This window comes from Mastomys coucha, unplaced genomic scaffold (assembly GCF_008632895.1).
Source record: "Mastomys coucha isolate ucsf_1 unplaced genomic scaffold, UCSF_Mcou_1 pScaffold4, whole genome shotgun sequence".
Taxonomy (NCBI): Eukaryota; Metazoa; Chordata; class Mammalia; order Rodentia; family Muridae; genus Mastomys; species Mastomys coucha.
In genome coordinates, this window is record NW_022196910.1 from 55,667,747 (window position 1) to 55,682,694 (window position 14,948).

At 47.1% G+C, this 14,948-nt stretch overlaps 1 protein-coding gene across 6 annotated transcripts in view; it reads left to right on the plus strand.

Annotated features, from left to right (window-relative positions):
- The window catches only part of Rnf41 (ring finger protein 41), a 29,957-nt gene extending 16,671 nt beyond the window's left edge, over positions 1 to 13,286 (plus strand). For 4 of the 6 annotated variants that reach the window (XM_031350270.1, XM_031350271.1, XM_031350272.1 and 1 more), the window contains 5 exons: positions 1,977 to 2,089; positions 8,546 to 8,817; positions 9,691 to 9,826; positions 10,317 to 10,420; positions 11,058 to 13,286. In XM_031350270.1, the coding sequence (XP_031206130.1) occupies positions 2,000 to 2,089; positions 8,546 to 8,817; positions 9,691 to 9,826; positions 10,317 to 10,420; positions 11,058 to 11,409 (954 nt within the window). In that variant the 5' untranslated portion in view covers positions 1,977 to 1,999 and the 3' untranslated portion in view covers positions 11,410 to 13,286. Of the gene's footprint in view, positions 1 to 1,976; positions 2,090 to 5,546; positions 5,646 to 8,545; positions 8,818 to 9,690; positions 9,827 to 10,316; positions 10,421 to 11,057 lie in introns of those variants that run through there. The other 2 variants (XM_031350274.1, XM_031350273.1) reach the window with 2 other exon arrangements.
- Positions 13,287 to 14,948: the final 1,662 nt, after the last annotated feature.

Here is a 14,948-nt window from a genome sequence, read left to right on the forward strand (position 1 = left end):
CAATGTCAGGCGTTAAGTCCAGGGCCTTACACATTCTAGGCAAGAGGTCTACCACTGAGTTACACCCCTAATTTGCGGCTAGATTTTTTTTTTTAAACCAAACTTACTTTCAGTGTTTGTGTGTGTGTGTGTAGTTGGCTGGGTGGTCTCACAGGCCTTTGATCTCAGCACTTAGGAGGCAGAGGCAGGTGGATTTCTGTGAGTTTGAGGCCAGGCTGGTCTACAAAGTGAGTTTCAGTACAGCCAGGACTGTTGAAAAACAAAATATAAAACACTTGTGTTTGTGATGCTGAGGCCTGAGGCCTGGCAAACACTACTACTGAACCAAGCATGATGAACCCTGATGGCGTGAGCATGTATGTAGAGACCAGAGGCCAATGTTCAGTGTTGTCCCCAATCATTTCCTTCCTTTTTTTTTTTAATTTTTTAAATTTAATTAATTAATTAATTTATTTATTTATTGGTTTTTCAAGACAAGGTTTCTCTGTGTAGCCCTGGCTGTCCTGTAACTCACTCTGTAGACCAGGCTGGCCTTGAACTCAGAAATTCTCCTGCCTCTGCCTCCCAAGTGCTGGGATTAAAAGAAAGGGATTCTTTATGTCTAATGTTTCAAAGGTCAAGAGTCCATGATGTAGGGGAAGGCTTGGGCATGTTGGAGGAGTAGGAGCAGGCACATGGCTGGTTACATCTTTTGACCTCACAAAGAAAACGGGGATGGGGGTGGGGAAGGGAAATGGGGTTGGATTTTAACACCCCCAAATGAATGCCGTCAGCTGAGGATCAAGTGTTCAATGCCTGAACCTGTGGGCACATGGCTCATCCAGACCTCTGCAGACCTCCATGTCTGCCCTGTGTAGCACAGGTACTCCCACCCTACACACAGAAACAATAATTCCGAAAGATAAAACTGGGTGGACAGATTCTAAATTCCTGAGAACTAACTGACCCTCTTCAAGAATATCACAGGTTGATGGGTTGGCTATTCCAATATCAAGAACAACTGATCCTTTTAGCCCACCAGCTGGATGAAGAGAGGGGTCTTCGACATCCTCCACTAACTTCTGGTTTTCACCTGTGGCGGGGCATGGCAGCATTGGGGTTCTGTGGCCTTTGTTCTCCTAAATCTGTCTCCCTGTCACAGCCACTTAATTCACGCTCACCATCTGTCTCCTGTGTACAGTTTTCTTTTTGGCTCCAGTCCCTCCCCTGTGGACACAGTGTGGTTTTTTTGTTACTTTGTTTGAGACAAGAGTGTCCCTATGGAGCTCTGGCTGTCCCTTTGCTCTTGTTTTTATTTAAGATGGGGCCTCATTGTCTAGCTCTGTCTATCCTACTAGTCACTGTATAGAGCAGGCTGGTCTTGAACTCAAAAGGGATTAAAGGAGTGGGCTACCATGCCTGGTGTTTGTTCCTTTGTTTTTGGTTCTGAAAATTGAACCAAGGGCTCATACACTATAAGTAAGCACTCTACCACTAAGCTGTGTCCTCAGCAACACATTGATCTTAAGAGAAATGTTATCAGCTCATTGTTAAACTCTTCAGTGTGGACCTCTGTGACAAAAGTCCAAATTCTAAATCCTTGGTGGCCAGGCCCTCGCTTGCCTGCTCAGACTTGTGTCTTGACATTTTTTTAATCTCCTCAGGCCAGCCTTTTTTTTTTTTTTTTTTTTTGAGCCTACCTGGGCCTACTGCTCTGTCCTGGACTTCCACCTAACTAGTTCTTACTGCCCTGAAGGACACATTTCTCAAAACCACTTTTCCTTCAACCTGGATCAGGAGTCCTCTCCTTAGAAGCCTCCATTTGTCATTTGCGTGTGTGCTTGTATGATGTCCGCTCTCCACTGGATGTGTTTGTCACAGCTAGACTCTCAAGTGTCTGTTGGATGAGTGAGTGGATGTTGGCAGTCAGCTCACGCCTTGGCCACATGGACGGGGCTTCTTCTGAAGTGACTTCTTTTACTTGCACCTCCTTTCAGGACCTGGGTTTCGGTGATGAGACATGGGGTATGATGTAACCCGTTTCCAGGGGGACGTTGACGAGGACCTTATCTGCCCTATTTGCAGTGGAGTCTTGGAGGAACCAGTACAGGTGAGTGGGCCTCAAGGCAGGCCTGTGGGGTCAGTGGCAGTAGAACTACCTATCGGCCTACTCTTGAGGAGTGGGCTCCTGGGAAACTCCCACTCTGACCCCCAGTAGACCTTTGGTGCTGAGAAGGACGTTCTGAAGTCTGTCTAGAGTCGGCCCAGATCCTGAGGTCACTGCATCTGTAGTGGGCTGAGGCTTGGTAGTTGCTTTTCTGCAAGAACTCCAAGGTCTGTGCTCTGTCTGTGATTGACCTAGACCTGCTGGATCCATCCTCACTGCACTTGAGCAGTGTGATACTTTATGTAATAGGCAGTGTCCCCAGGACCCCTCATGCCTGCCTCTAGTCTAACATAACAGATGAGATCTATTGAGAAGATTTGATGGAGCCATGTACTTTGCACTTTGATGTGAAAGCTCCAGGGCCAGTAGGCTGTTTCCTCTACTGGTTGGACCAGGCCCAGAGTCACTTGTGTTCTGGGAATGCTAGGCAAGCTGTAAGGTAAATCGCTGACAGTGACATTTATGGGACAGCATCCTACACGAGCCTTATTACCCCCATTTGCAAATACCAGTCAGTCCCTAGACACTTGGCCAATTGAGGCAATATAATTTCCAAACCAGGACACCAGTTAATGCCATCTCATTTGCCTCTTTTAGACAGGGCATCTTTGAGACTTTGACTCTTTCTCTCCAGTTTTCAGCCATTAACAGAGATTTGAACAGAATAAAGTTCAGCCTCCACCCCCGGGGGCTGTCGGTTTGGGAACTTCTATGTCTTTGTGCCTGTTGCTGTCAAAGGCATATTAGATGGGTGTGGAGCAAGAGGTCATCGGGTAGGTAGGTCCTGCTCCCTCGGGCCATGGCAGGATATTGTCTGCTTTCTGGCACTGTCATTTAAGGCGAGTCACTTGTAGAGAGATGAATGGCTGTTAGTGAGCCCAAGTCAGAAGCCACCCACCCATCTCCAACCTTTACCTCCTCAGGGAGAAGGCAGGCAGGTGGCTTTCATGATCATTGGCATAATCCCAAGGGCCTGTGAGCTCTTGTCCTACCACTGTTTGTTTACTTAGGAATGAGTGATAGATTGAAATGTTTAAGAACTCAAGCTGCAGCTGGACAGATAGTTCATGATTAAGAGTACTTGCTGATGTCCCAAAGAACCCATGCCGTGGTGGCTCTCAGTAACTCCACATCTATGCCGTGGTGGCTCTCAGTAACTCCAGCTTTAAGGAGATCCGAAACCTTAGGCATCTGTGCTTATGTACACATACCCCATACAGGAGCTCACATCTATACATAATTAAAATAATAAATATATTTTTTAAGGTGAAAGGGAAATGATTTTTTCTTTGGGGGGTATCAATGAGAGATCGCTTCTAGGATGGGGTGGGGCTCATGTCCACTGTCCCCATGAAATTCTGGGACCCCCATCTGGCTTGGACATGTGCTTTCTGCCAGAGTCTCTGTGAGTTCATGTTGTTACTTGAACATAAGTATCTTCCATCCCCCACTGGCTCTTACAGGTTTTCCACCCCCTCCTCTGCAGGACTCCCCAAGGACCGAGGGTTCCAAGGCCTTTGAAGTCTCATTTTCTGCACATCATCCAATTGTGGGTCTCAGAATACATTGTCTTTTTCTAGTAAAAATAAGGGGAGGTGGTGATGGAGAGACCATTGGAGAGACCGATGGTGCAGGGGTTAGGACCATTAACTTAGAGGGTCAGACATTAGAGACCTGCAGACAGTTCTGTAGCTCTGGCTCCACGGCCCTCTTCTGCCCTCTCATGCTATCACACACGTATAAACAGAGATGAAACACTAGCAAAACACTTACCAGAGAAAATAAAAATAAATTAAAAAAATCAGGCTGGTTGTGCTGGCTCGTAAAGTTAGATGTGCCGATGAGGCAGAAGCAAGAGGACCTTAAGTTCAAGGTTAACCTGGACTCACCTGTGAGTGCTGGTGAGATGACTGGGTTAGTCAGAGCTCTTGTCAAGCAAGTCTGTGACTCCAGTTCAATCTCTGGATTACATTGTGGAAAAAAGTCCCTGGAACCTGTCTTGTCCCCCCATATACACACACACATAATAGCTTTAAAAATAAATTAAAAGAGTATAAAAAGATACACGGGCTGGAGAGATGGCTCAGCAGTTAAGAGCACTGACTGTTCTTCCAGAGGTCCTGAGTTCAAATCCCAGCAACCACATGGTGTCTCACAACCACCAGTAATGAGATCTGTTGCCCTCTTCTGGTGTGTCTGAAGGCAGCTACAGTATACTTCGATATAATAAATCAAAAAAAAAAAAAAAGATACACTGAAAACACTTATGTGCCCTGCCTCCCAGTCAGCTGTTCAGAGGGAGCTGCATTGCTTTGTGAGTGACAGGGCTTTGCTGTGTAGCCCAGCAAGTCTCAGATTTTTTTTCTAAAATTTATGTATTTTGTGTGTGTGTGTACATGTGCGTGCCATGATGTACTTGTGAAGTCAGGTAAAGAGTTGGAGTCACTTCTTTCCTTCCAGTGTGTCCTGGGGATTGAACTCAGTACATGAGCGTGGCAGCAAGCTGCACTATCCTGCTGAGCCAATCTTATCAGCTCTGGCTTCTGATGTACTGTCCCAGCCTCCCTAGCTTGAGGACTGTAGACATGTGCAACCATGCCCAGCCTATAGAGCTATAGATATCTATTTTTATTAGTTCATTTGGTATCTCTTTAGCGAGCATCTTTTTTTCCAACCTTGGTGACAGTGCTCTATGTAGCCCTAGCTGTCCTGGAACTTGCACTGTGGGTCAGGCTGGCCTTCAGCTCATAGAGATCTGCCTGCCTGTCTCTGCCTCACTGAGTGCTGGGATTAAACTTGTAATTTACCTCACCCAACTTTAAAATGTATTTATAAATGTAACTTAATTATTATTTTTTAAAATTTAATCACACTTTTAAAAATGTAATTTTTTGTTTGTTTGTTTGTTTGTTTTTTCGACACAGGGTTTCTCTGTGTAGCCTTGGCTGTCCTGGAACTCACTCTGTAGACCAGGCTGGCCTAGAACTTAGAAATCCACCTGCCTCTGCCTCCCAAGTGCTGGGATTAAAGGCGTGCACCACCACTGCCCCGCTAAAATGTAATTTTAAAATTACATTTAGAGTGTATGTACACATATGCACACACAGGTCAGAGGACAGCTTGTAGAAATCAGTTCTCTTCTTTTACAACGTGAGTCCTGGGTGTTGAACTTAACATAGCACCCTTATCCTCCAGCTGTCTCCACCAGTCCCTCTCTAGTTAGTCTTTTGTAGATGAAAACAAGTGTCTAGAGGGAGGGAAGGAAGGAAGGAAAGAAGGTAGCTCACACACACACCTCCATCTCTCTCTCTCCCTTCCTTCCTTCCTTCCTTCTTTCTTTTCTTCCTTCCTTGAGATGAAACCCAAGGCCTTGTTCTTTCTAGGCAAATCTATATCACTGAGCTGTATCCTCAGCTCCGGTTTGCTTGACGTGATCGTTCTGACTGATAAATGTAGACTAAGGCAGAGAACCAGTTGGAAGTCATACTTGACAATTCAGGTAAGAGATGTTACAGCAGGAGCTTGAACTGGGTCAGAAGCAATAGGGATGGGGAAGAGTACACAGATTAGAAACCTTTCTGTTTTAAAGATTTACTTATGTATGTGAGTACATCGTTACTATCTTTAGACACATCAGAAGAGGACATCAGATCCTATTTCAGGTGGTTGTGAGCCATCATGTGGGTGCTAGGAATTGAACTCAGGATCTCTGGAAGAGCAGTCAGTTCTCTTAACCTCTGAGCCATCTCTCCAGCTCGATTTTTTTTTTTTTTTTAAATAGTATGTTTTAGACTTTAAGATGACCCAGGTATGGTAGCACCTACCTATAAACCCAGCACTCAGGGGTTCAAGGTAAGCCTTCCCTAAGTAGCTACTTCAAGGACAGGATAGTCTGCATGTGACTTTCAAAAAAACATGGAGGGCTGGGTGTGGTGGCATATGCCTTTAGTCCTAGCACTTGGGAAGCAGGCAGATCTCTGTGAGTTTGAGGCCATCCTGGTTTACAAATCGACTCCAAAGAGAAAAAAGGAAAAGAAAAAGAAAAGAAAAAAATTTTGAGCCAGGTAGTGGTGGCGCACACCTTTAATCCCAGGACTTGGGAGGCAGAGGCAGGTGGATTTCTGAGTTTGAGGCCAGCCTGGTCTACAGAGTGAGTTCCAGGACAGCCAGGGCTACACAGAGAAAAGCTTGTCTGGGGAAAAAAAAAGTTTTGAGAAGAGTCATATGTTAAAGATTTCTTATATGTGTATGTATATGTATATGTGTATATGTATGTATATATACACATATATATTTATACACATACAATATATACATATAATATACATATATTTGTATGTGTGTATTTATGTATATTTATTTATACATATACATATATATTCATAGTTAGCTTTTTAATTAGATATCCTTTTAGTTAACACTAAAAGTTATCACGTATTTATTTGTGTGTGCGCGCATGCGTGCGTGCGTGCGTACGCAGCGCATATGGAGTCAGATCATACTCCATGGGAATTGGTTCTCTGCTTCTACCAGGCTTGGTAGCAAACACCTTCACCTGGGAAACTGTGTCCCCAGCCCGGCTTTTAAGCTTCTTAAAAGTGACCTCTGAGCCCATGTGATGGCACAGGGGTTTGAAGCGCATTCTGCACTAGCCTAATGAGCTAAGACCAATCTCTGGAAGCCACTGTGGAAAGGGGGCCTCACAGCCAGGCATCCTCCATGGTGCATGTGGCTTGCACTTACACACACTCCTAGTTCTGGGCCCACACTTAACAAAGGGAAAGTTCACCTGACTCAGGTACCATTGCCCATTGCTGAATGCTAGGTAGTATCTTCACAGGGACCAGGGAACCTTCTCAAAGAAGGAACGTCTTTATACATGATGGGGATGGGGAGGCTCTTTGGGTTTTTGAAACACGGTATGGTTATGTAATCCAACTAGCCTGTAACGTGGGATCCTCCTGCCTCTGTTTAGCCGTCTGAGTACTGGAAACCTCCCCTCCACTGCCCGCCGACATATTTATGAAACTGAGAACAGTGTCATTACACACACACACACAAAAAGAAAAAGAAAATGCTAGTCCTATTTAGGAGTCCAGGTGTAGCATTTGTGACTCAGGCAATACCTCATCGAAAGGTCATGGTAGGCCTCTTAGAGAAAGAACTTGAGTCTACACAGAGAAATCACAACTTCTCAAAAGAGTTTCCCTTAATTCTCCTATGTGATTTATTGTTGGGTCTTTTGTGTTTTTTCCTTTCATTTTTAAAATATATTTAAAATTTTTTATTTTTGTATATGTGTGGGAGAGAGAGAGAGAATATACCATGTGTGCAGGTTCCTGAGGACGTCCAAAGGACCTCTTGGATCCTCCAAAACTGAAGTTAGAGGTGGTTATGAGTTGCTGTGTGTGTGCTAGGAACTGAATATGGGCCCTCTGAAAGACTAGCAAGTGCTGTCAATTGCTGAGATATCTCTCCAGCCCCTGTCTGTTTGTTTGAGAGTTTGGAGGGACTGTGTGTGTTGAGAACAAGGTCTTACTATGTAGACCATGTTGGCATGAAACGTAAAGAGGCCCGTCTGCCTCTGTCTCCCAAATGCTGGGATTAGAAGTGTATGCTAGCATGCCTGGGTTTTTTTTCCTTATGTTTGCTTATTCAGTGTGTGTGTGTGTGTGTGTGTGTGTGTGTGTGTGTGTGTGTGTGTACACTCATAAATACACACAGCCCATGGAACATATAGAACTCAGCAGTTTGCCTCAGTCAGTTCTCTCCTTTTACCATGTAGATCCCAGGGATCAGACTCACCTCAGGTTTGGTGGCAAGCACTTTTACCTGGGAGTCCCCTCTCCAGCTCCATATGTTTTTCTGAGGCAGCTCTTGCCATCTAGGGCAGGTGCCTACAAGTCTTCCTCCTCAGCCACATGCAGCCCTTGTACTCTCTTACTTCTGTTGTGGTTAACAAGGCTCTTGAAACCCTATATACAGAACACACCTATCTCCATAAGGATCTGCTGTGATCACCCTTGCCTGCAGAGCTCTCCTACCCTCTGGACTTACTTGGCAGTTATTATGTATGTGATCCTGTTGGCTATTAGTGATGGACGGCCTTGTGTCGTCATCTCCATTGTCCTGGAATGTCCTGTGTGTCTCCTACTGTTACAGAACTTTTTGCTTGTTTATCTTGTCTCTCAACTCATTTCTACTCCTGAGCATAGGAAGCAAGTCTTACTCCTGACCTGAAAATACTCTGCCCCCAAAAGATCTGTCATTTATTGTGAGCCCTGGACCTCTGTTCCTAGAATCTGCTTGCAGGCTTCATTGGCTTCATAATTACTGAATCCAGGCTCTCACCTCTTGCTAATTCCCTTGTGTCCCTTTTGCCCCTACTGTCCCTTCTAGGCGCCTCATTGTGAGCATGCCTTCTGCAACGCCTGCATCACCCAATGGTTCTCTCAGCAGCAGACGTGTCCAGTAGACCGTAGCGTTGTCACGGTTGCCCACCTGCGCCCAGTACCTCGGATCATGCGGAACATGTTGTCAAAGCTACAGATTGCCTGTGACAACGCTGTGTTTGGCTGCAGTGCTGTTGTCAGGCTTGACAACCTCATGTCCCACCTCAGTGACTGTGAGCACAACCCGAAGCGGCCTGTGACCTGTGAGCAGGGCTGTGGGTGAGATTCCTCCTTCCACTCAATTCAGACAAGGGCCTTCCTGGCTGTACTCCGTAGGCAAGGAACACTCCTGACCTTCTTGGCTCCCTGCCTGCACATCGCCACTTTCCAACTACGATCATTTTGCTCTCTTGTTAAAAGAAAGAGGACAGCAGTTCAGTGACCTCTGTTAGCACTGAAGAGCAAGGTGCTTTATTTCTCTCTAAGCCAGTATACTCTGTCGGGCTGCCTGTACCAGTCTCACGCCTCTCGTGTTCCCTTGTGCCCTATTTTCTGTCTTTGTGAGGTGGGAAGTAGTAAATTAAACACTGATACTTTGAGCAGTGATGTAGGACTCCTCATAAAGGAATGTGTGCAGCTAGACTCCAACAGAGTGGCCTTAGAGTCACACAGCAATTTCCCTCTTAATTCAGGATGGCTCCTAACGGCACAAGAGGAGAGTCTGTGGAAGAGGCACTGGGCATGTGTTGCGAGCTCAGTTGGTTGAGTGTTTTCCTAGTATGCATAGCTGGTTCTGTCCTGCGCAGCATGGGAGCCAGCGTGGTGATCACACCTATAGTCCCAGCACTGGAAGATGGAGGAAGGAGATCATAAATTCTGAGTTATCCTTAGCACGGGTTGGAGGACAGTCTGGGCTAAGTGGGACCTTGACTCAAGGCATTTATTGGTGGGCCCCACAATGCTGTTTTGTGGGTGAAAGTTCCATATAAGGGCAAGGAGCATGTTTGAAAAGAGAAAGCAAAGAAGGCCTGGAAAGACTGTTAAGTCTGAGCCGCAGGAAGCTCACTTAGCAGTGCTGTCACAGAATAAGCCATGAGCCTATAATGTCCCATTGAAGAGCCTGTTCTACTCTTGTCTCATTCTGCACTGCAGCCTGGAGATGCCCAAAGATGAACTGCCAAACCACAATTGCATTAAGCACCTGCGCTCCGTGGTCCAGCAGCAGCAAACTCGCATCGCGGAGCTGGAGAAGACATCTGCTGAACACAAGCACCAGCTGGCAGAACAGGTGGGAGCCAGAAAACGGGGATATGTCCGCCTCGGTGAATAGCCTTTCCTGCCATCCCAGAAAACAAGGGGGACATGTCCGCCTCGGTGAATAGACTTCCCTGCCATCCCAGAAAACAAGGGGGACATGTCCACCTCGGTAAATAGCCTTTCCTGCCATCCCAGAAAACAAGGGGGACATGTCCGCCACGGTGAATAGCCTTTCCTGCCATCCCAGATACCACCATGAACACCACAGCCTGTGTCCTGCTCTGTCTACAGTTTAGTAGAGAATCAGTTGGACCTGTCTGCCTCACTTTCCTTCATCCCATTCAACCCTTCAGTCATCTGACATGTGGAGTGCCTTCTTCATGAAGCCATTTTGCTATGTCTTTCCCCTGTCTTCCTGAAGAAGCTTGTAGTGTACTGTCCCTCAGATCTCCCAAGCACGCTCATTCTCAGACCCGCTGTTTGACCTAAGTGTCCTCTCTGCTTCTCTTCCCACCCAACAGAAGCGAGACATTCAGCTGCTGAAGGCGTATATGCGAGCCATCCGCAGTGTCAACCCCAACCTTCAGAACCTGGAGGAGACAATCGAGTACAATGAGATCCTGGAGTGAGTGTCACTCAGGGTGTACAGTCAGAGGGAGGCAGGGCCAGAGAGAAAAGCCAAACCCTCGGCTCCAGTACAGGTTTGTCGTTCACTGGGGCGGATGGCAGGGAAGCCTGCCTGAGGATGTAGTTTGTCCAGAATTAGCTGAGGACCACCACGTCCAAAGCATGTAAGAGCTCCGGGGTGCTCAGGAACAAATGGGTAGCTTAGCACTCAAAGGAGAAGAAGGGTAGAGTTGACATCCAGCAAAACCAAGCAAGTGAGCAAGGGAAGTGTAAGACCACGTAAGACCCTTTCCATTTGGAGGCCCGTGTAGTTGGTAGACCAGACTGTGAGTGTGGAAGTAGAGAGGAATAGGCCCAAGGACCACCGTGTAGAAGACATTTCTTCATTCAGGACATTCTGGTGGTTGCTGTGTGGTAGGCATCATGTATGCGTTGAGATTTCAAAAAATAGCAGTCTAGACTCTGGGATTGAGTATAGAGAGTGACATGCCATGAGCAGCAGGCCCAACTAGAGAAGGATTTGGGTTTTCTGGACCAATACTGGAAAGAAAGAAAGTCAGGTGGCCTGCAGAGTCGAGGTCATCTCTGAGGAGAGAAAGGCAGGAGCTGGAATGACCGTCCCAACCCCTCCACAGGTGGGTGAACTCCCTACAGCCGGCAAGAGTGACCCGCTGGGGAGGCATGATCTCCACTCCTGACGCTGTGCTCCAGGCTGTAATCAAGCGTTCCCTCGTGGAAAGTGGCTGTCCAGCCTCTATCGTCAACGAGCTGATTGAAAATGCCCATGAACGCAGCTGGCCCCAGGGTCTGGCCACACTAGAGACAAGACAGATGAACCGGCGTTACTATGAGAACTACGTGGCCAAGCGCATTCCTGGCAAGCAGGCTGTAGTGGTGATGGCCTGTGAGAACCAACACATGGGGGATGACATGGTGCAGGAGCCAGGGCTCGTCATGATATTTGCGCATGGTGTGGAGGAGATATAAGAGTGTAACTGGCTATCAGGAAGAGGTAGAGTTGGATAACCCATTACTCCAGCAGCTGAGCCCTGACTTCTCCCACAGCCCTTACGCAGCGGCTTGTGCCTGAGCCACGTACTCCCTGCTTCTGGCACGAAGGACCTTGGGGCACTTAGCTCAGCCTTTCAGCGGAGAACCCAAATTCCTGCCTTTTGCTATATACTTTCCCCCACAATGTCTGTAAATTTTCAGTCAGGGTGGAGAAATCCCCACTTTTGTATTTTCCTGACTAAGATCCCTTGTTCCTATCCCTGGTTCCCAAATATTTTCAGAAAGCACAAAGAAATTTGTTTTCCCTAGAGGATCAGGGTGGAGTGAGGCATTTCTAATTGTCCCTCTCTTCCCAAACCAGGGAATCCCAGTAGATAGGCTTGCTGACTTCATGCAGCATTGAGAGAGCAGCTCTGAGGAGCCAACATCCCGCAGAAGGGCTAAAGGTGTGGCCAAAACCCTCGAACAAGTGAGGCCAGGACCTGCTCCTCACTCACAGTCCTTGGGGAAGATATTTGTGCTGAGCATATCCCTGTCCAGGCCCCCTGTGAAGGTGCAGGCCTTGTTGGGTGTACAGGGTGGCCCCCTGTGAGGGTGTGCAGGGTGGGTTGCTGAAATGTCGATGAACTCTTTCCTACATGTTTCATAATTAGGGAAGGGGAAGAAGGGGTAGGCGTGAGAGTACTGGTGTTCGTGTGCTCAGCAGGAAGCTGCTGTCTGGCTCTGCTGATCCAGGATAGCACTGCCTCTTAAGGAGTGTCTATGTTGCCTCGGTAGGCCCCTCTTCAGCCTCGTGATTGCAGTTAGCTTGATTTCCTTTGGTGTTGTTTGTTTATATTTCTGAGTCACAAACTCCATCTGTTACCCAGTCTTGTTTTCATAGGATGGACTGTGTCTATCCTCTGATCCAGCCCAGCCACATTGTTGGCAATTTAATTTATTTACTTTTTTTTTTTAAGAAAGGAGAAAAGAAAAAAAATCAACAAAACTTAAAACCTTTCTTTTGCTGTTCCTATTGTGGGATTTCAGGTAGGGTGGGACTGGGTAAGGTCTGTTTCATACGTTTCCTTTCCAGCGTGAGCTTTGGTCTGATACCTGCTCTGACCCTCCCCTCCATCACCCTGTCTGAGCAGGAGCTTTGGCTGTGGCAATCCGGCATCAATGCCTGTGCCCCATGAAGAAATTTGCTCCCCGCTCTGCTCCGTCAGGTCTCCTTGTGAAACCCTAGAATGAATCGGCACATGCATTTCCATGTTCCTGAGGAAACTTCCTGTTTATCTGGGTTCTCACCTTCACCAGCCAAATGGGATACAAATTAGATATGTCTCCAATCTGAATAGCGTGCCTAGCTCACGTCCACCTGAGTACTTTGGGCCCATTCAAGGCTCTCTGGCTCATTGCTACGTTCCCTGTGGGGCCAGTAGAGTGAGCAAGGAGAAATAGTGGTGTGATTACTTTAAAAGCACTGATGGGAATGTGATTGGAGAGGTCACTGTGCACTAGCTTCTCTCTGGGAGTTGCGCTCCAGGCTAGCCTGCTGTTGGTCTCGGTAGTGAGTCGTGGCTTCTTTGGGATTAGGACAGAAGGACAGAGCCTGAGGAGTGTTCCAGCCCCAGGCCACCATGCTCAGGAGTTTGGAAAAGGCCGCTGTACTTATTCAGGTTATTGCATTTCTTCTTCCTCTTTGCCCCGCCTGCCTTGCCCAAGCCCATACTGTCCCTTCCGTCCTGAGATGATTGATGGAGGAGGCTGAAGCTTTCATGCCCTTTGCACTGGTGTCTGCAGCTCTCTGGTTGTGCTGTGTGCTCTACGTGGTGTTCACTGCACTAATAAATCTCTCACTCAACTCTAAATTCTTAATCACCCCCTTATGAAGGATTCTCCCTTGCTTGGTATTGTACCTTCCACTGACCTCTCTGCCTTGAGAGAGTCTGTCTAGGAATTGTATGCACTGCACATGCTGTGTCCTGGGCCCTGCTGCTCTACTAGGCTTACCTGTATTCTCTTCAGAGTGTCCCTGTAGCCCAAATTCTGTTCTCCTACATGTTCTTGCATTTGGAGGACACTGCAGAAGACTTTAGCACCTTTCCTGCAAGTGGGGAAGCTTCTGCCCCCCATGAAGGGAGGAAACCTGAAACAGTTCTGCTGTCTTCAAACCTTGATACCAACTTTCCTGGCCCAGGGAGATGGCTCTGGAGGGAAGAGCTCTAACTGCACATGAGGATGTGAGTTCAGATTCCCAGCACCTGCATAAAAAACTGAGCATGGTCAAGAGATAACTCCCTCATTGTATGGGGCAGAGGTCGAAGGCTTACTGGAGCTTGCTGGTCCCTATCCGAGCTCCAAGTTCAGTGACCAACAGTGTCTCAGAGGAATAATGCAGCCAGGTGTGGTAGAACATGCCTTTAATCCCAGCTCTTGGGAGCCAGCAGGCAGATCTCAGTGAGGGGCCAGCAAGTTTAAAAGAACATGGCATAGTAATAAAACAGGGCACCCGACATCCTCTTCCAACCACCTTGAAAGCATGAGTGCACACACGAGTGCCCAACTGCTCGCACATTTTTGCTGAACACTTTTTGTTACTACCTTGTTCCTACTGTGAGAAACCACCTGTGTGTGTGTGTGCACACACATGTGCTAATGTTTTGCCTGTATTTCTATCTGCACCACATGCATGTCTGTTGCCCACAGAGTCCAGAAAAGGGCACTGGATCTCCTAGAACTGGAGTCACAGAAGGTTGTGAGGTACCATGTTGAGTTTGAAACTAGGTGCTATAGAAGAGCAGCCAGTGCTCTTAACCACTGATCCATCTCTCCAGCCCCGAACTGTGTATTGAATTTTTGACCCTTATTGTGTACCTAATGTAAATCTAATGGAACTCTCCTGACACTTAAGTTGGGGGAAAGGACATTCTTGTCTCTGAGTCTTCCCTTTCACGCACTCACTGATCGAACAGTGGAGCTATCTGCTGTGATGGACACTGGAGTTCTGGCACTCTGGAGACTGTTGAGTCAGAGGCCATTTGTTCTACATAGTGAGTTCCAGACCAGTCTGGGCTTCGTACTGAGACAGGTTGGGGGCTGGGGTATGAGAATGATTGGCAGTCACAGTGTGTAGCACTGGGAAGTGAGACACGAGCCTGTCAGGAATGCTGGGATCCTTTTTTCCCCTTGAATCGGTTTTTGTTTTTTGGGTTTTTTTTTTTGTTGTTGTTGTTTTTTAATTTTATGTGTTTAAGTATTTTGCCTTTATATATGTTTGTGTACCACAACACCATAACATGCTTGTTGTTCAGCTGGTGTTACAGGCTCTGGTCCAGCTAGTCCAACAATGGCTGTCTACCAATCGAAAGTCCAAGAATCCAGTAGTTGTTGAGTCCACGAGACTGGATGTCTCAGCTAGTCCTCAGTGTATGCTGGGATCCTGAAGGCACAGGCTCTAATGGCAGTTGTAGGATGCCGTCCCGCAGCTCCTACTTGCGTGGGGTTCCACGAACCGAGGATTTGGAAACCTG